The sequence below is a fragment of the Bubalus bubalis genome, chromosome 4 (assembly GCF_019923935.1).
Source record: "Bubalus bubalis isolate 160015118507 breed Murrah chromosome 4, NDDB_SH_1, whole genome shotgun sequence".
NCBI classification, from domain to species: domain Eukaryota; kingdom Metazoa; phylum Chordata; class Mammalia; order Artiodactyla; family Bovidae; genus Bubalus; species Bubalus bubalis.
In genome coordinates, this window is record NC_059160.1 from 9,646,489 (window position 1) to 9,666,549 (window position 20,061).

General features: G+C 46.8%; 2 protein-coding genes across 8 annotated transcripts in view; one reads left to right on the forward strand and one right to left on the reverse strand.

The window, feature by feature from the left end:
• Positions 1-7,222: 7,222 nt before the first annotated feature.
• CBY1 (chibby family member 1, beta catenin antagonist) lies at positions 7,223-15,898 on the reverse strand. Of its 7 annotated transcripts, none has more exons than XM_006071318.4 (6): positions 15,750-15,898; positions 12,844-12,958; positions 10,560-10,644; positions 9,316-9,421; positions 9,109-9,227; positions 7,223-7,878 (listed from the first exon to the last, which is right to left on the reverse strand). In XM_006071318.4, exons 2-6 carry the CDS (start codon positions 12,855-12,857, stop codon positions 7,798-7,800), a joined length of 405 nt encoding a protein of 134 aa, XP_006071380.1. In that variant the 5' UTR covers positions 12,858-12,958; positions 15,750-15,898; the 3' UTR covers positions 7,223-7,797. The 7 variants fall into 7 exon arrangements, with proteins under 7 accessions (XP_006071380.1, XP_025138638.1, XP_006071384.1 ...); XM_025282853.3 differs by lacking the exon at positions 15,750-15,898 and adding an exon at positions 12,072-12,099; XM_006071322.4 differs by lacking the exon at positions 12,844-12,958 and having other exon boundaries at positions 10,560-10,734; positions 15,810-15,877.
• Positions 15,899-15,996: 98 nt separating this feature from the next.
• Positions 15,997-20,061, forward strand: part of FAM227A (family with sequence similarity 227 member A) — a 49,314-nt gene continuing 45,249 nt past the window's right edge. Inside the window, exon 1 of the mRNA XM_006071325.3 lies at positions 15,997-16,428. The gene's annotated coding sequence lies outside the window, so the exon portion shown is untranslated. The remainder of the gene's footprint in view (positions 16,429-20,061) is intronic.

The following is a 20,061-nucleotide window of genomic DNA, read 5'->3' on the forward strand; positions in this document are numbered from 1 at the left end:
AGGTCCATCTAGTCAAGGCTTATGGTTTTTCCAGTGGTCATGTATGGATGTGAGAGTTGGACTGTGAAGAAGGCTGAGCACTGAAGAATTGATGCTTTTGAACTGTGGTGTTGGAGAAGACTCTTGAGAGTCCCTTGGACTACAAGGAGATCCAACCAGTCCATTCTAAAGGAGATCAGTCCTGGGTGTTCTTTGGAAGGAATGATGCTAAAGCTGAAACTCCAGTACTTTGGCCACCTCATGCGAAGAATTGACTCATTGGAAAAGACTCTAATGCTGGGAGGGATTGGGGGTAGGAGGAGAAGGGGAGACAGAGGATGAGATGGCTGGATGGCATCACTGACTCGATGGACGTGAGTCTGAGTGAACTCCGGGAGTTGGTGATGGACAGGGAGCCCTGGCGTGCTGTGATTCATGGGGTTGCAAAGAGTCGGACACGACTGAGCGACTGAACTGAACTGAATCCAGTTTCCTTTCCCTGAGGGCTGTATTTGGTGGGAGTAAATTAGAGAGCTGGAGATTTATTGGTCTTCTGGGAAAACGTGAAGTTAACAATCTCAATGTATTAACATAAAGGTGAGTTAACACTCAAGTATCAGACATCATTTGTGTGCGAAGGTGGGTGTTTGGGGGTGCTCATTTAATCCTCAGATCAACCTACAGGTGCTATTTCCCCCATTTTAGAAATGAGATCGAGGCACAGCACAGGGTTGCTGCAAGTATTCCTGAAGGATGGATTTCTAGAAGTGGGTTTCCTGGTCAAAAAGTTGTTCACTCAATCATGTCTGACTCTTTGCAACCCCATGGACTGCAGCACTCCAGGCGTCCCTGTCCATCACCAACTCCTGGAGCTTGCTCAAACTCATGTCCATCCAGTCGGTGATAGTCTCATCTCATCATCTGTCGTCCCCTTCTCTCCCCGCCTTGAGTCTTTCCCAGCATTAGGGTCTTTTCCAGTGAGTCAGTTCTTCACATCAGGTGGCCAAAGTATTGGAGCTTTAGCTTCAGTCCTTCCAATGAATATCCAGGGTTGATTTCTTTTAGGATGGACTGGTTGGATCTCCTTGCAGTCCAACGGACTCTCAAGAGTCTTCTCCAGCACCACAGTTCAAAAGCATCAATTTTTCAGCGCTCAGCCTTTTTTATCATCCAGCTCTCACATCTGCACATGACTACTGGAAAAAACAAAAAATTAAGATCATGGCATCCAGCCAAAAAGTGTGAACATTTAAAATTTTGCTAGGTATCAGGTAATTGCTCTCAGAATTACAGTATCATATACTTTCACACGGAGAAGGCAATGGCAACCCACTCCAGCATCTAGTCTGGAAAATCCCATGGACGGAAGAGCCTGGTAGGCTGCAGTCCATGGGGTCGAGAAGAGTCAGACGGGACTGAGCGACTTCACTTTCACTTTTCACTTTCATGCACTGGAGAAGGAAATGGCAGCCCATTCCAGTGTTCTTGCCTGGAGAATCCCAGGGACAGGGGAGCCTGGTGGGCTGCCGTCTATGGGGTCCCACAGAGTCGGACTTGACTGAAGCAACTTAGCAGCAGCAGCAGCATACTTTCATAATAATAAATGGAAGTATCTTTTTCTCCAAATTCTCCAAATTTTAATTTTTTGTCTATACAATGGATGAAAATTCTTCTTTTTATAACGTGCCCAAAAAGTTATTAACATAAGGGTAATTTAATATACCTCTTTAGCCAACTGACTGTGGAACCATAGACTCTCAGGACTGGACAGTCCCAATCCTTCTTTCATATTAGGGCATGGAGGGATGGGGACTCAAGAGATATACCTAGCCTTTGAATTATGCAGGAATTCAGGTCCCCATGCAGGAGGAGGATTGTAACCTCAGGCTGAACACAAGATTCCTGGAGAATCACCCCGTTACCTCACCACCAACCAATCAGGAGAAAGTCTGCACATGATGGAAGATAAGGAAGACTGATCCCCTCCCCAAATGACTCTCCCTTTAAAAACTGTTATGGTCAGCAGAATTTCAGAGTTGGCTTTGGACATGAGCCTGCTTCTCCCCAAGTTGTTGGCCTCTTGAATAAAGCCACCTTTCCTTTCCAACCAAGACTTGTCTCTGAGTATTGGCTTAAGCAATGTGCAGCTGAACCCGGTGTTTCCCCAGTGGCTCAGTGGTAAAGAATCCACCTGTAATGCATGAAACTGAGGTTCTGGGTCAGGAAGATCCCCTGGAGGAGGGCATAGCAACCCACTCCAGTATTCTTGCCTGGAGAATCCCATGGACAGAGGAAACTGGCAGAATACAGTCCATAGGGTTGCACAGAGTTGGACACAACTGAAGCAACTTAGCAATGGCATCTGATTTCTTCTACAGGTTCTTTCAAAAAAATGCTAGAAGACCAATACTCTTGAAGGGTTGAGAAGGCCATTTTGTGTGGAATCTACAGATATCATTGACTCTGATGAAATAAAATTCATACTATAGAAAGATAAGAAAAATTTAAACATAAAATCCTCCTTTGCCTTTGGGGCCTCCTCCCTCCCCTTTAGCATGTATTGTGACTCTGTTTTAACTAGACTTCCTTGTTGCTGCTGCTTAGTTGCTAAGTCCTGTCTGACTCTGCATGTCCGACCCCATGGTCTGCAGCACACTAGGCTTCTCTGTCCTCCACTCTCCTAGAGTTTGCTCAAATTCATGTTGATTGAGTCGGTGATGCCATCCAACCATCTCATCCTCTGTTGTCCCCTTCTTCTCCTGCCCTCAATCTTTCCCAGCATCGGGGTCTTTTCCAAAGAGTTGGCTCTTCGAGTCAGGTGGCCACATATTGGAGCTTTAGCTCCAGCATCAACCCTTGCAATGAATGTTCAGGGTTGATTTCCTTTAGGGCTGACTGGTTTGGGAGACCTCCTTGGGAGATAGATAGACTGCCTGGGGACTTCCTAGATATTCCTTCTTAATCTCATCAAGGGTCACAACTCTTTAGGAGGTAGGCTTCCTTTTTTAAAAAAGTTTCTATTGTTTTATTTTTGGCCTTGAGCCACGTGGGATCTTAGTTCCCAGACCAGGGATCGAACCTGTGCCCTCTGCAGTGGAAGAGCAAAGACTTAAACCACTGGACCCCCAGGGAAGTCTAGATAATCTTCCTTCTTAATCTCATAAAATGCAATGATGACCCATTGATCTGGATTGTGTAAACTGTCCATAATATGGGCCTTACGGGACTTCCCTAGTGGTCCAGTGGCTACAACTCTGTGCTCCCAGTACAGGAAGCCAAGGTTTGATCCCTGGTCAGAGAACTAAGATCTCACATACTGCAACTACTGAGTTGGTGTACCACAATGAAGACCCAATGCAGCCAAAATAAATAAATATATAAAAATAAAATCTAAAAACAAAAAAACAAAACCCCACAAAACCCGATAATAGGGGACTTCCCAGGTGGTCCAGTGGTTAAGACTGTGCTTCCACTGGGGGGCGGGGGGGGGCGGTGCGGGGCGCAGGTTCAGTTCCTGATGATGGTGATGGTTGTACAATACAGTGAATGTATTAATATGATTTAACTGTGCTTTAAAATAGCTAAGATGGTAATTTTTATGTTATGTGTTTTGCCACATAAAAACTTTTTAATTAAAAGCCAAAATATCAGAATAACAAAAAAAAATCAGAACTATCCTCCAAAAATCCCCCTAAAAGTGTCAGGGGTAGGGAAGGGCATCTTCTTTCCCCAACCCAACAGTGAATTCAAGGAGGAGTTGCTGGGGAGGAAGGAGGGAAAGCGTCATTGATTGTCTTAAGGAGCAATGGCTCCATGGCAGCAGAGGAGACACACGAGAAGACCGATGGCAGCCCAGAGCCTCTGTGGAGGGACAAGCTGCGGGTGCCATCAAGCGAGGGGTGATGTCCCACGCTGGGTACAAGGGTGACTCTGCCATCTGGATGGAGCTGAAGTGTTCTAGGACCGTGCCCCCAGCTCCTCTTATCCCCTATCCCTCAACTCTATAGTTTCCACCTTTTCTGTTTTTCTCGTATCAGAATGTGAAACTGGCAATACAGTAGTTCCTAATTTGGTTTGGTTCAGTGTGGGACATAGATCCCTTTGAGAATTTTACAAAAGTTCTAACTACCCTCTCCCAAGAAACCATACACATCAGCCCATATGTGTACAATTATGTATATGGATCCCGTTATTAGGCCTCAAGCTGTAATTTTTTTTTTTTTTTTTACCATTTCTTTATTTTTGGCTGTGCTGGGTCTTCATTGCTGCTTCGAGGCTTTGTCTAGCAGCAGTGAGAGTGAGCTACTCTCTGTTGAGGTGCATGGGCTTCCCGTTGTGGTAGCTTCTCTTGTGTGGACCACAGGCTCTAGAGGGCTGGCTTAGTTGCCATGAGACACGGGGGATCCTCCCAGAGCAGGGATCAAACCTGTGTCCCCTGCATTGGCAAGTGGATTCTTAACCACTGGACCACCAGGGAAACCCCTTCTCTGGTTTTTTGCTCTCCCTCCCTCATACCCACAGAACTTTCTATCTCAGCTCTTCAGTAACAGTTCTTCCCTAATGACACTCAGCTCAGAAATTTACGAGACGGTTGCAGCAATTACAAATGATGGCAAACACTAAGTAGACAGCACTACTTACTTGGGTGCCCCCAAAGTAGTAGATTTGGTCAATAAAGCTTGGAGGAGGAAGCACTTTAGCCAGCATCTGATAGATGTATCTGACAAAAAGGTAAGATCTTGAAGGTATACAGCATTTTTTTTTTTTTTTTTTTGGCCACACTGCATGGCTTGAAGATCTTAGTTCCTTGACCAGGAATTGAACCCAGGCCCTCAGCAGTGAATGCAGAGTCCTAACCATGGAACTACCAGGGAATTCCCAAACCACATAGCATTTCAGTGTGTGTGTGTGTGTGTGTGTGTGTGTGTGTGTGTGCGTGGCGGGGGGGAACCAAAAAGCTTTATCGTAGTGAGATACGGCTGATTGTTTTTCCCATTTCTTACAGATTTTCATTATCCTTGACTTATCCTTTGTGCCCAAAGATAATAAACAGTACAGTCTAAATCTCATCTATAACAGTATTAAGGTAGGTATCATGTGAACAATGAATACTGCTTAATCAAAGTGTGACATTACAATACTAGGAAAATGGAGATGGAGAAAGGTAGGGGCTAAGAGCTAAATCCTCATCTTCTTGACTTATCCTTAGACTCAGCTCACACAACACATCCATCAGCAAACACTGGTGGCTCCAGCTTCAGTCCCAGCCTAGAATCTGACCACTTCTCCTAAACTGCCACCTCTCTGGCCCCAGCCTTGCCCTCTTCCATCTGTTCTCACACACAGGGAAGCCAGAGAGATTTTTTTTTTTGTTAAATAAAAGTCAATTGGCGTTCCTCTAGTGAAACTCACCAATGGTTTGCTTCCCCCCTCACCCTAAATACAAGCGCTTCCTCACTGCAGAGCTGTTCCACACGGCTGAATCCCCCTCAGGTGCCCATGGTGGTGCAGAGGGAACCAGGACCCACATCACTGGGACCATGATACACGCCCCTCCTGATTCCAAAGCTCTCAGACCTGGATCCTTCCCTTCTAGCTGGGTCATCTTGCTGAGCTTGTTTCTTCATCTAAAAGCAGGGGATGATGATAACAAACATGAGAATTTTTCATAAGAATTAGAAACATAGCCCTTCTTTGGTTTATGTCCCAATAAACCTATCTCAGCCTTCTCATCCTCTGCCACCTCTTTATCCTTTCACTTTCAGTCTTTCCTGGCAGCAGGGTCTTTTCCATTCAGTTGGCTCTTCACATTAGGTAGCCAAAGTATTGGAGCTTCAGCTTCAGTTCTTCCAATAAATATCCATTTTGCTAGCATTTTGCTAGCCTGGAAAAATAAGTCAAAATACAGTTTATACTAAATGTGTATCACTTTTGCGCCATTCTAAGAAGAGAGTCCCTTGGACTGCAAGGAGATCCAACCAGTCCATTCTAAAGGAGATCAGTCCTGGGTGTTCATTGAAAGGAATGATGCTAAAGCTGAAACTCCAGCATTTTGGCCACCTCATGCAAAGAGTTGACTCATTGGAAAAGACTCTGATGCTGGGAGGGATTGGTGGCAGGAGGAGAAGGGGATGACAGAGGATGAGATGGCTGGATGGCATCATTGACTTGATGGACGTGAGTCTGAGTGAACTCCGGGAGTTGGTGATGGACAGGGAGACCTGGCATGCTGTGATTCATGGGGTCGCAAAGAGTCGGACATGACTGAGCGACTGAACTGAACTGAACTGAAAGTCAAAACATTGTAAGCTGAACCATCATAAGACCATTGACCCACTGTCTACAGATGTCTAGCATCCAGGGTGCACAGTAAATGGTTGCTAAAGACACTGGTTGAGGAATAGGCAAACTCTCCATTGCTCCTATTATTTGCACGTGAAAACTTGCAGTCTCATTCAGTATCCTTTCTCAGTGTCTTCTAAGTTAGTCTCTCCTGCACCAGGAAGGAAGATTATGAGCTGGGGCTTCTCTATCTACCCCACAGGGAGCTGGCCCTGAGGATGGACTACATGAGGAAGCCCCTCACCAGCTCCCCTCTTTCACTGTGGGCTGTGGATCACAAGCTCCCACATTTCCGCTCTGATCCCAGACCAGCTTTTGAAACCTCTGGAGTTTGGTTCCTTATCTGCCAACAAGCATGCAGACTGATATGCCCTGCTCTGCAGGGCTGAGCTGAGGAGCAAAAGAGAGTCTAAGCAAGATCCAAAGCCCTGTCCAGGTGGGTAACAGGCGTCCAGAGACAGCTGACGTCAGTAGCCATCGCCAGTCTAAAGCCTGGAGCTCCATGTCCTGCCCCCAGGGCCTTCCCCCTGGACTTTGGAAGCAGGACTCCCTCTTGTTGACTTTGGCTGGCTCCCTCCACCAGCCAGAGAAGCCCAGCTCCCTCTAAGGGTACAAACTCCCACTTGGGGAAGCCAGCCCTCTATCCCAACCACTCAGTCTCTGCCAGGTCCAGACGAGTCCCAACACCCGGAAAGAAGAAGGCAGGGGATCTGGGCAGAGTGACCGTTTTTGCTCCAGCTCAGCCTCTGCTGAGGCCCAGGAAGCTGGAATGCTTCTCTTGTGATGGGGACATCCCCCCCACACCTAGCGGATGGCGCATCCCAGGATTAGAACCCAGCCTCCATAACTCACTTCCTCGGGAACTAAGGCTTCTTTTTTTCAGTCACTTTGGCCACAGAGATTAGATAACATCATTTAATTTTAAAAAGTAGGGTAAAGAGGAAAGTAGCACAAAAATATAGTGTTGCCATGGAAGGCTGGCTGCTGGCTGCCGAGATGCTGAAGCCAGAGGAGGTTGTGGATCTGGGGGAAATGAGTGTTCTTTAAAGGAGCTAGAGGATGGGCTGGAAGGAAGAGAACCAGGACAGCCTCTCATCTGAGACCCTCCTAACGAGAGGGCACCACACCTCAAACACCGATGTGAGGGGATAATGGGATGACCTCCGTCCCAGGAGGGTGAGCCTGGGCCATGGGCATTCTGGGTGTTAAGTGACTGGAGAAAACCCAAAGGCTTCCGTCACTCCCAGGCCTCCCCGGGGAGGTCTCCCCTGCCGTGAAGCACAGGACTGGCCTGGAATCCACTGCGGTCACCTTCCTACCCCCAACCCAAGGGGGCCGGTGCCTTCTGACCCCATTATATGATGCTCTCTCCTGGGACTTGATCCCTCCGTTTGGCTAAAAATACCCTCAACCACATTCCCCTCTTCTGATGAATGGGTTTCCCCCTGTTCTCTGGACAGATGTCTTTGGGGGTCTTCATTTTCTCCGCCTGCTGACGCTTTTCAGTTCATCCAGCTCTTTCTCCATTAAGTGGGATTCAGCAGTGGTCTCTGAGAGCTGGAAGAAGAACAGCAAACCATTAAGCGACAGGGACGTTTCACGGCCATGACTCAGGTTGGCAAGGTCAGCCCTGTGCGCTGGTAGAGGCCCCCTGGCGTTTCTCTAACGTTGCCGGCGCCTCCATGATGGGAACCCCTTTGTAACTGGGCAGAGAGTAACCTCCTGATGACCCAGGGCCTCAAGTGCTTGCAGAACATTCACCATCCATTCTCTCACCACTTTTGATCACCTAGGATTGTGTGGCACTCACTGTGTTAAGGACACCAGGTTTCAGGGGATGCAAAGCACAGATATTGGTGATTTCAAGGCTAAAGGACTAAGTTGCCTCTGAGTCATGGCTCACATAAAAATGGCTGAAAAAGAATGCCACTCCCCTCATCAGGATCCCTCAATTGTCTCTGGAGGAGAGGGTGGAAGACGCTGCAGACAGGGATGGAGAGACACAGACTCCAGAGGTCAGCTGACTGTGAAAAGAAGAGCTGTACTTCCCGAGCCAGATGCTATTCCCAGAGCTTTACTTGTATTAACTCAGTAATGAGATGGATCCTCTTTTCTGGCCCATTTTACTGCTGAAGACACTAAGCTTCTTCACACAGAGTAGTTAAGTAACTTGTCTGAAGTCACAGAGCCAGGGGCAAAGCTGGGTCAGGGACCCAGGCAGTTTAGCTACAGACACATGCTCTTAACTACGACAGGGTGCTCTCCTGCCTCTCGGTGAACCTTCACATACACCTCTATGTTCAACAGGCTGTTTTAAAAGCCACAAGAAACCGATGCCAACGGGCAGTGTGGCTCTCTGCAGGTCTTCGCCAGGCTCTGGCTAATGGCTGCTTGGTGCGGGTCCCTGCCTAGCCAGGAGCAGACTGTCCTTCACTCCTGAATGCCTTCCGGCCGCCATGCCTCCCTTTATCTTTCCTTACATATCCCTTCCCCTGATGGGCTCCTGACTGGACAGATGACACTCTCTCTCCCCTTTGCGGATGCCAGGCCTGGACAAGACTCCAATCTCTGTCCTTACCCTGAGGACTGTCACCATGTTTACTGTCCTTCTCTCAGTTAGACTGAGCCCTGGAGGGTGGGGACTGTGTCTACCTTGGTCTCGTATCTTTGGATTCAGAGCACTGTGCCTGGGCAAGCTGGCACTCGAGAGTGTGGGCCGGCCGAAATGACTCGTGGTGAAGCTGCCCAGGGAAAGCCAAGGCATCGCCCCCTGGCTGCCCTCCTCACCATGTCCAGCAGGATGTCCACCTTCAGCCGCAAGAGGTTGTTCTCTTCTTCTAGCTGCTGGTTCCGTCTCCGCAGGCGCTGAGCCTCCCTCCGGTCCACACCTCCACTAATCCCCGTCTCTGGCAGAAGGGGCACAACCAGCGGTCACCAAGTGATGGCTGCTCTCCACCATCTTGCTGGGGCAAAACGGCAGGAAATGCAGCCCACCTGCTATCCACTGGCCATTTTCAAACTTCAGGCTCTGCCCGGCCAGGTTCATGGTGGGGGTTCCGTAGTCAAGGCCCAGTTCCACCTCCCGCGTTGACCGGTCCAACTGTGGGTGAGACATTCATGCTGGCATCAGGCAGCCAGAGTACACAGGCTTGTGGTCCAGCACCTCTTCTGCTAGCTGTGAGACCCCCTGCATGCACTCAGCTGCATCAGACTCTGCGACCCCACCAACTGTAGCCTGCCAGGCTCCTCTGTCCATGGATTTTTCTGGCAAATACTGGAGTGGGTTGCCATTTCCTCCTCCAGAGGATCTTCCTGACCCAGGGATAGAACCTGGGTCTCCTGAATTGGCAGGCAGGTTCTTTACCCTTGTGCCACATGGGAATCCCCGACTATGTGACCCCCCCAACAACTCATCTCATTTCTTTTTCTCTAATCATAACTCGGCACATTTAATAATATTTTTTTCAAATAAAGTCAGAAAATTAAATAAGGTACCAAAAAACTTTTAAACTATAAAAGAAAAGTACTGCTGTATATAACAAGTGTTTTCTAGAAAATCTATATATGAAATTTGCAAACTGAATTATTTCATATCTATAGAGCACTTGGCAGTTTAAGAAGTCTCACTGTAAATTTTTTGTCAAGTGAAAAATCTTTTTAAATGTAAGCCTGAGCCATCACTTGCTTCCTATGGAGCTACATATGTCCTGGAAAAGGCATAAAATGCTAAGTCCCAATTAGTGGTAGCAGCTGTTCTTTAATGTGTTTTTCGATGTTTCTACAGCTCACTGAGTGCCCACCATGGGCCAGGGCTGGTACTGGATACACAGAAATGAATGCAAACCCTCTACCCTGGAGGAGCTTGGAAACTGCCTTTGGAGCTGTGGCAAATCCGTTTGAATGTTTTTTAATGTTGGCAAAACATCATCCTTTGAGAATGAATTTGTTCTCAGACATGACTAAAAAACTGATTCCTGGCCAAGTCTTGGGAATCAACTGAAGTCAAACTGGATAAGATCTTTTGGTCCCCAAAATCATAATGAGAACGACTGTCTTTTATGGTTCTTGAACAGCTCTGATAAGAATTTCCAAATAGGAGCTAAGACATGTTTTCAGCAATAGCAATCATATGAATTAAAAGGATACCCTCCCACGAGGATGCCTCTGGAGGACCACACTTCCCATAAGAGGCCAGGCTCGAGGCTCTGTTCACACTGCACACCACTGCTGATACTCACATTATGCAGGTTGGAGAGAGAGGCCGACTTCCGAGGGGGCGTCTTCTTCGGACTAAACGTACTTCCAAAGAGAGGCATCTTCAGCCTGATGAAGGAAAGGTCAATGCTCCCTTCTCCCAGGGTCAGAAAAAGTCAAGGGGTACAAAGAGTTGGATTGTGCCCTTGTGCCCCTGTCCTGCAATCACATAAAACACACATTCTGTCGTGACCATTAACTATCCTGGTGACAGCTCCCCTGTGCTGAGTGCTCATGATGTGCTAGGCAGCACGCCCAAACCTTGGCAACATCTCAGTCCTCACAACCGCCCTTGGTTCAGCTCCTCTGAGTGTACACATCTGACAGATGAGGTTTAGAAAGACTAAGGGCCTAAGTGGGAGCTGATATTTGAACACAGGTCTGTGTGACTAGTCTATGTCAACCACAGGCAAGTGCCTAACTGGCTGGTCTTACGTTTTGTTAAAAACTGGTATCACTAGATTTATAGACTAGACCAAGGCACTAGAAGGACTCTCAAGAGAGTCCTTTGGACAGTAAGGATATCAACCCTAAATATTCATTGGGAGGACTGACGATGAAGCTCCAATACTTTGGCCACCTGATGCAAAGAGCCGACTCATTGGAAAAAGACCCTGATGCTGGGAAAGATTGAGGGCAGGAAGAGAAGGGGGTGTCAGAGGATGAGATGGTTGGATGGCATCATCAACTCAATGGACATGAGTTTGAGCACACTCTGGGAGACAGTGAAGGACAGGGAAGCCTGGTATGCTATATAGTTTGTAGGGTAGCAAAGAGTTGGACACGACTGAGTGACTGAACAACAAAAGGCATGAGATCCTTACTCCTGGACACTGCTAAGACTCACAACTGGGGCAACAGCTTTTACACACACTCTATTTTAAATAAATAAAAGCCTTTTTCTGGGAACTTGTCTTTTTGCTTGCTTATTGGTTTCTTTCTGATTAAAGAAGTTCTCAATTTTAATGGGATCTGACTTATTAAATTTTTTTAAGGATTAGTGGTTTTTATTTCAGAAATTTTTGCCTACCCTAAGGTCATGATATTTTCCCACATTAACTTTTGGAAGTTTTCTTCTTTCAGCTTTCACATTTAGGACAGCCACTCATCTGCAATTAACTTTTGTATGTGGTGAGATGCAGGGCCACGGTTCATTTCTTTCCCTGTATTGCGTGCGTGTGATTTACTCAGTGGTGTCCGACTCTTTGCAGCCCCCTAGACTATAGCCCACCAGGCTCCTCTGTCCATGGAATTCTCCAGGCAAGAATACTGGAGTGGGTTGCCAGTCTGTTCTCCAGGGGATCTTCCCAACCCAGGGATCGAACCCTGGTCTCCTGCATTGCAGGCAGACTCTTTACCATATGGGCTACCAAAGAAGCCCAATTTTAATGTATGATACACAGATAGCTTAACAAGATTCCCTCTAAGAAACCGTAGAATGACGAGAACAATAATGAAGGCACAAATGAGCAAAAAGAAAGCAGCAGAACTCTCACCTTTCCTCCTCCCAGGGATAAACTCTTCCTTCACCACATTATGAGATAAAAACAGTAATGAGTTTATCATATCTAGCAAGAAATTGGCCAAAAAGAGAGGGTACTTCTCCAGACTACTTGAAACAAGGCTTTATGTCAGCTATTATTAAAAAATAACTAATAGTAGGTTTTCATCACAATTAGCAAGACATATATTCAATAAGAACACAAAGAAAAAACTTTGTACTGTTTTCAGTGATGTAGAAATTAATATCAGTAAAATTAATGACAAAAGTTTAGAAGCTTCTTTAGAAGCTTTACAATATAGATATACATATATGTATAGAAGTATAGGTACATATGACTTACAAATAAAATACATAAGACATTTACAGGTGTGTGCTCATGAGTTTTACTGGTGTGTGTTTGTGATTAAAAACACAGAGATAGAAAACAGAGTTGTGGACACAGTGGAGGAAGGAGATGAGACAAATTGAGAGAGTGGCATGAAACACATGCATTACCATACATAAAAAAGATAACTAGTGGGAAGCTGCTATATAACACAGCTCAACCCAGCGTTCTGTGACAACCTAGAGGGCTGAGATGGGGTGGGGGTGGGAGGGAGGTTCCAGAGAGAGGGGAACATATGCATACTTATGGCTGATTCACAGTGTTGTGCAGAAACCAACACAACATTGTAAAGCAACAGTCCTCCAAAAACCAGTGGTAGACCCACAGCCCGAGAGATGGCATTTGGGCTGGGGCACCACACTTTAGGACTTGGACAAACCAGAATGCTTCCATCTTGATGGTGAGTGGGATAGCAGTGGGGACCGAGATGCTGAAGGTCTTTGAAGCTGTGCTACTATGTCATCCAAACACCGTGGAAGGCCCTGGCATTGTTTCTGCAGGAGAAAAGAAAAAGCATGGAAGAGGGAGGACAATTACTCTTATGTCCACAGAGGGCAGAACAGGAATGAAATAGGAATATCCAGGGAGAACGATTTTAACCCAAAAAAGAAAAGGTCATAATAAAAACTAACTAATATCACTTCTTGAGTATCCATGAGAAGTTGGACCCAATGCTGGGGACAGTTCATATATTTCTTTTATCCCTTGCAGGAATCCCATAAGGTAATTTTCCTGTCCATATTAGAAATTAGAAAACTAGGGCTCGAAGAAGTTATCCAGTTTTCCCAAGGTTCATAGCCATGGTCAGTTGGCTAAACATGTATACCAAATTATCCTTGTATTAATAACTGGTGGGGTACATCATAAAAAGAAGCATTTTCATCCATCATGTTGGCAACATTTAAGAGATTAATAATACCATGTTGGTGAAGGTATGGAGACAAAGATACTCTTGGTGGAAACATAAGATGCTATCATTTTTTCCATTAGGGAAAACCTAGGAAAGTTTTTCAGGTGCATAGTTTTCGGCCAGCGAATCTACTTGTAAAAATTTATCCTCCAGAAAGAATTGGACATGTTCACACAAATATTCTCTGTTGTTGGTAGCAGTCAAAAATAAGAAATAATGCAAAAGGTCTACGAATGGTTGGTATAGCCAAATAATACTGGGGAAGTCCATAAGGGAACACTAGATAGTAAGTAAAAACAAAGAGACAGTCATACGTGTACTTACTTGAAAAGAAATCCAACACACTCTATCGTTAAGAAAGCAAGTGATAGGGACTTCCCTGGTGGTCTGGTGGTTAAGACTACACACTTCCAATTCAGAAGGCATGAGTTTGATCTCTGATCGGGGAACAAAGATTCCCTATGCCAATGGCATGACCAAAAAAAAAAAACAAGCAAGCAACAGAACAATGTATATATTATAATCCCACATGAGAAGACAAAAGGAAAAAAAAAAAAGCAAAATATAGGTCTCTAAATAAAAAAGATTTGGAAGGATAAACACCAAACTGCACACAGCGGTTAAATCTGGGAAAGGAAGTAGGATGGCTGACTTAACTGAATTTGCCATTTTTTAAACAGATTTTTTTTAATTTTAATTTTTTTAGCTGTGTCGGGATCTTACTTTCCCACCAGGGATAGAACCTGGGCCCCTGGCAGTGAGAGCATGGAATCCTAACCCCTGTTCTGCCACCCTAATCCCTGAATTTGCCATTCTAAAGGTTAAAAAAACACCCAAAATGGCCAAATAGTGGCAATTTCATGTTACAATATAAAGTTACAGTAAAGAAATATGTTTGTGGATTTAATGAATTATTACAATGATAATATTCACATGTAACTTATGAAAACAAACCAAACTAATGTACAAAAAAAACAGATAAGAAGCAGTCCCTGCCCCTCCCAGCACCTGGAGACATCTGAAGAAGGAAAAATAAGCCAAGTTGTTCGTGCTAAGCCCACGGTGGTGCTAAGAACACTAAGATTGAGCATAGTACCTGGACACAACAGGCCAAGTTCTAGGCCCAGTTCTACCTCTCAGTTGCCGGCTAAACCTTGGCCAAGCTACTTTAGTCTTCCAGGTTTTAACTTATTGCTGACTGGGTGGACTTTTGCAGAATCTAATGCCTATGGCCGGCGATTTGTTATGGAAGTGAATACATCTCCGGTCAATAACATTCAGGAAGCAAAACCTCTCTGGTAAATAATGTGTTCACAAGGGCACTTCACCCATGACCTCACTAATTCTCGTAACACTTAAACCAATGCCCATCATCAATATATTACAGACAAGGAAAAGGAAGGGTCTGGACTAACTTTTAAGTCAGATCCACTCAACCACAAACAACTCCGGCTGAGACCCTGAGATTCTGGAACATGAGTGTGGACCAAGAGGTACCAGCTCTACCCCTGGCCCCAGGCAGCCCTCTTTCCAGTGAAATTCCCTGGAGAGGGCTCAGCACAAAGGAAGCAAATGGAGAGCATCTGGGTTCCATCCGTCGCTCTTCTGTTCACCCCCACTGGGCTCCTGCACTTACTTCTCTGAGCCCCAGGCTTCTTTATTTACAGTCAGGGCTTCCCTGCTAGCTCAGTTGGTAAAGAATCTGCCTGCAAAGCAGGAGACCCTGGTTGGATTCCTGGGTTGGTAAGATCCACTGGAGAAGGGATAGGCTACCCACTCCAGTATTCCGGCCTGATGGAAGAAGATCAAGTAGTTTTTTCCCATCTACAGATCAGAAAACTGAGGCTTAGAGAAGTTAAGTAATGTGCCTCCAGTCACGCCGTGGGAAGGCGGTGGAACTGGGCTTCAAATAAGGTCTACGCCTCTGTGCTGATGATCGTAATCACTTCTTCACTATGCAATGCTTTACCGTTTGCAATGGGCCATAAAATACAGTATCTTCTTTTAATCTAACAAGAAAGTGAGAAAGAAGTCTCTAGCTTTCATCAGAATCTCAAAGACTTCAGAGCCAAGCAAGAACGTGCCACGCAGGTACATGGCCACCTCGCAGGGCTGTTAACCGCAGAGAGCGTTCATTCGCGCGCTCTCGTTAATTACCTTCATCGCCGACCTACGAGGGGAATTACTACCACAATTTACAAAGGAGGAAACACACTACGATAGATGCGGTGCACCGCCTGCGGAGAACCCGGCCCCCGCCCCCTGCTCCGCGTCCTCCGGTCGCTCCAGCTGTCGGGAGGCCCTAGGTCCCCTGGGGAACGCCGGTGTCCCACCCTTTCTCGGACCCTCGGGCGATGCCGGGCTGAGAGACGTACCTGACGTGCCCTAAAGTCGGGGGTTCCAAGCAAACCCCCGACCTCCCGCCTGGTACCCACCAGAGGCCCAGTCAACTGCGGCTAGAGAGAGCGCGGGTGTCGCCCGGCCGCTACGCGCATGCGCGGGCTCAGCCCCGCCGGATTCTACCACCGAGAGATTTGGGGGTACCCGGCGCCGTGCGGTCCCCATCGCGAGCCTACGCGAAGCGCAAGAAACTCATGAGGACGGCTCTTGACATACTTAATAGACTCCACAGAGGCAGTGTCTTCTGGAGTCACTTGAGCTATAGGCAAGGTCGAGAAACCACACTCAGTCTCCCCGAAAACCCCTTGGTCTGGTCTTTCCCCCGCCTACGGGGACCGTCGCCATGGTAACGGCGTGTCACGGATGCCGGCGAAGTTCGCGATGCCCCCCATTGTTGTGAGAAAGGGTGCAGGTGCCGGCCGTGGCCCGCGTTGCCGGGAGAACGTCAGGACTTACAGCAGCAAAATGGGCCTCTCCCAGACGTCCCTCCTCCTCTTCCTCTTCCCAGATCACAAAACAAAGGGTACCCCTCCCTGGTGGATGTGGGGGCCAACAGGTCTCGGGTGTCCCATCCAGAACTTCACAGGGTCCCCCGAGGGCCCCGTGGCGGAATCGGCACCGCCGAGTTCCGCGGATTCCGCCTGCAGTCTTCAGGTAAGATGAACAGACACAGACCATGACCCTGACTTCCCATGCCCCATCTCTCGTCGGCTTTGACAGGTAGGGGAGACTGAGGCCAGGGGCCTCTTCAAGGTCGCACCGTGAGCGGGGTGCAGAGAACTACTCCAGATCTCCTAAAATCCTAACAGTGTGTGTTTGATAAACATTCCATTTGATAAACGAAGAAACTCGGGCTCATTCAAGGGATATTTACTGGGTGCCTAGTGAATGCACCAGGTCATCCAACCAATGAGGGAGGGGCAGGACCCATGGGTCTCTGGCTCCAAGTACAATTTTCTTCCAACTATACCTTACTTCATTGAAAAGGGGAAAGTTCCATGTCCTGGAACCAAACTGCCTGGTCTAACCCAGCACCATCCAATGGAAACATAATGTGGGCCACATACATAATTTAGAATTTTCTCAGAGCCATATTTTTAAAAAATTCTTTAGAAAATCAGGTGCTATTACTATGAATAATGTTTATTTTCATTCATATGTCCCAAATATGATCATTTCAACCTACAATCAATATTTTTTACTTTATTCTGCTTTAGGTTTTAAATTTTAATTAGCTAAAATTAAGATGTTAGGACTTCCCTGGTGGTCTGGTGGCTAAGACTCCACGCTCCCAATCCAGGGGGCCCAGGTTTGATCCCTGTTCAGGGAACTAGATCCCATGTGCCGAAGCAAGGAGTTCTCATGGTGCAGCTAAAAGGTCCCACGTGCCACAAGGAAGATCAAAGATCCCGTGGGCTGCAGCTAAAACCTGGCACAGCCAGATAAATAATTTTTTTTTAAGATTTTAGTAGTTTGGTCACACTAACCAAATTCCAAGGACTCAGGTGTCACATGTGGCTCGTGGCTTCTGTGATGCACAGGTCTAGACTTCTCCTGTCCTTCTACTCTGTGCCCCTCTGCTTGGATGGTGTTTCCCTTCCTCACTTATCTAAGTAACTCCTGCTCTTCCTCCAAGTTGTGACACCTTGACTAGGTCGATCTCCACTATTATGCCGTCTCTCACAACACTGTGTCCTTCCCTTTGAAATAGCGCGTGTGCTCAGTCGCTAAGTCGTGCTGACTCCTTTGTGACCCCATGGGCTGTAGCCCACCAGGTTCCTGTGTCCATGGGATTTTCCAGGCAAGAATACTGGAGTGGGAGCAGTGGTCAGTTATAATTCATGCTTACCAGGTGGCACTAGTGGTAAAGAACCGGCCCGCCAATGCAGTAGACCAAAGAGACGTGGGTTCAATCCCTGGGTCGGGAAGATCCCCTGGAGAAGGAAATGGCAACCTACTCCAGTATTCTTGCCTGGAGAATCCCATGGACAGAGGAGCCTGGTGAGCTACAGTCCATGGGGTCGCAAAGAGTCCGAGATGACCGAAAGCAGCTTAGCACTAGCACATAATTAATTAGCACTTGTCACCTCTAGTTGACATAAGCTCCATTAGGGCAGGGATCAAGTCTAATTTAGTTCACCATCCTGTCCCCCAGTAAGAATGAATTGTTGGTTCTGTTGGGCAGTCAGTAGGTAGTCATTTAATGACTGAAGGTTAAACTGAAGAAAAGTCTGCCTGACTACAACCTCAGCATTGTTTTAACTAAACATGTTTAAGTTAAAACATTTAACTTTAATCAAAGGACTTTCAAATCTCGTGTGCAAGAATATGTGCTCCATGAAGGCAGAATGTTTTTTTATTCTTCCACTCATCTGCCCCTAATATACAGCACAGTCCTGGACACAGGGTAGATATTCAATGAAGTTAGTGTTCTCCCCATCCTCTTTTTCTCCCCAAGTAATGACAGTAAAAACTTATCATGCTTCAGAGAATACTTATCCTAAAATAGTATGATGAAAAATTCAGAAAGGAACAGAATTTTAAATGTTTCTCTTAAGAAGCATAATATTCAGTTCTCCCATTAGATGTGAGTCAGTCACTTCAGTCGCTCAGTCATGTCCGACTCTTGGCGACCCCATGAACTGCAGCATGCCAGGCCTCCCCGTCCATCACCAACTCCCAGAGACTACCCATACTCATGTGCATTGAGTCAGTGATGCCATGCAACTATCTCATCCTCTGTTGTTCCCTTCTCCTCCTGCTCTCAATCCTTCCCAGCATCAGGGTCTTTTCCAATGAGTCATCTCTTCGCATGAGGTGGCCAAAGTATTGGAGTTTCAGCTTCAACATCAGTCCTTCCAATGAAATGTTAAACGAAAGCAAGAGGCTTCTTAACAGAGTCCCCCTAAGCCTGGCTTTTCAGAGAATGTGTTTAATTTTCCAGTTCATGTTGGGGCAGGGGTGTGGAAGAAAACTCAGAAGCGCTGTATGGCTAAAGGCTGCTGCTGCTGCTGCTGCTAAGTCACTTCAGTCCTGTCTGACTCTGTGCAACCCTATAGACGGCAGCCCACCCAGCTTCCCCGTCCCGGGGATTCTCCAGGCAAGAACACTGGAGTGGGTTGCCATTTCCTTCTCCAGTGCATGTAAGTGAAAAGTGAAAGTGAAGTCGCTCAGTCATGTCCGACTCTTAGCGACCTCATGGACTGCAGCCTACCAGACTCCTCCATCCATGGGATTTTCCAGGCAAGAGTACTGGAGTGGGGTGCCATTGCCTTCTCTGGCTAAAGGCTAGGAGCAGAGTATTGGCCTGGGCCAACCTTTCCTACAATCCAGCTGACTTGGGGCAACCCAAATGGATAACCTCTTTGGCCCAAAAAGAAATGTGATGAGTTAGAAAGGGACTCAGGGAACGTCCCTGGTGGTCCAGTGGCTAAAACTCTGATCTCCCAATGGAGGGAGCCTGGGTTCGATCTCTGGTTGGAGAGCTAGATCCCACATGCTGCAGCTAAGAGTTGCATGTCACGACCAAAACCTCCCGCATGCTCCAACTAAGACCCAGTGCACCTAAGTAAATAAAATGTAAAAAAAAAAAAAAGGAATCAAATATCGACTGAACCTACTTCCTAGAGGGTAATTTGCCTAATGAAGAAAGATGCGGAAGCAAATTCTAGTTCAGGATTGTAAGTGCTGTAATCGTTGCAAGCAGAATCCTGGCCTTCACGCAGAAGGTGTGGTACTAATGGCCTGGAATAATTCAAGAAGGTTTTCTAAAAGATATATCACCTGGGCTGATTGAATGGGGGCAGCAGCATGTACAAAGGCATAGAGCACACAGCATAGCAGGGACCAGGAAGAAGCTGAGTGCAGCAGGCGTATAGGATGGCTGGCTGTGGGGAAGAGAGCAGAGCAGAAGGCAGGAACCAAAGGAGAGGAAAGGAGACTGTGGTGAAAGGGCACCTGGTTATTTTTTTTTTCATTGAACTATACCTTTTCTCTTTCCATTATGTATGAGCTTCTTGAGGGCAGATCTGCATCTTTTACTTCATTATAACCAGGCCTATACCCCCAGGCTCTAGACAGGGAGGACCCACAGATGGTAGTGATAAATTCCTCCTGGCCAGTAAGCAAGGATCCTGAGAGCAGTCTGGCCACCACATTCCAAATCCAGGAGGAGAAGTAGTGATGGGGCCACTGGAGAGGGAGCAGAAAGCCTCGGGTCTATCAGGAGCCTCATGCGGAGGGGATGGACGGCCCACCCCAGCGTCATAGAAGCCCAGTATCTGAGAG

Bases quoted from the DNA above. Each gene is read 5' to 3' on its own strand.
- CBY1 (XM_006071318.4), bottom strand. The intron at 9,422-10,559 runs GTGAGTATCAGC...TCTCACCCACAG, and splicing joins CTCTCTCCAACCTGCATAAT to TTGGACCGGTCAACGCGGGA. The intron at 9,228-9,315 runs GTGGGCTGCATT...CCCTTCTGCCAG, and splicing joins AAATGGCCAGTGGATAGCAG to AGACGGGGATTAGTGGAGGT.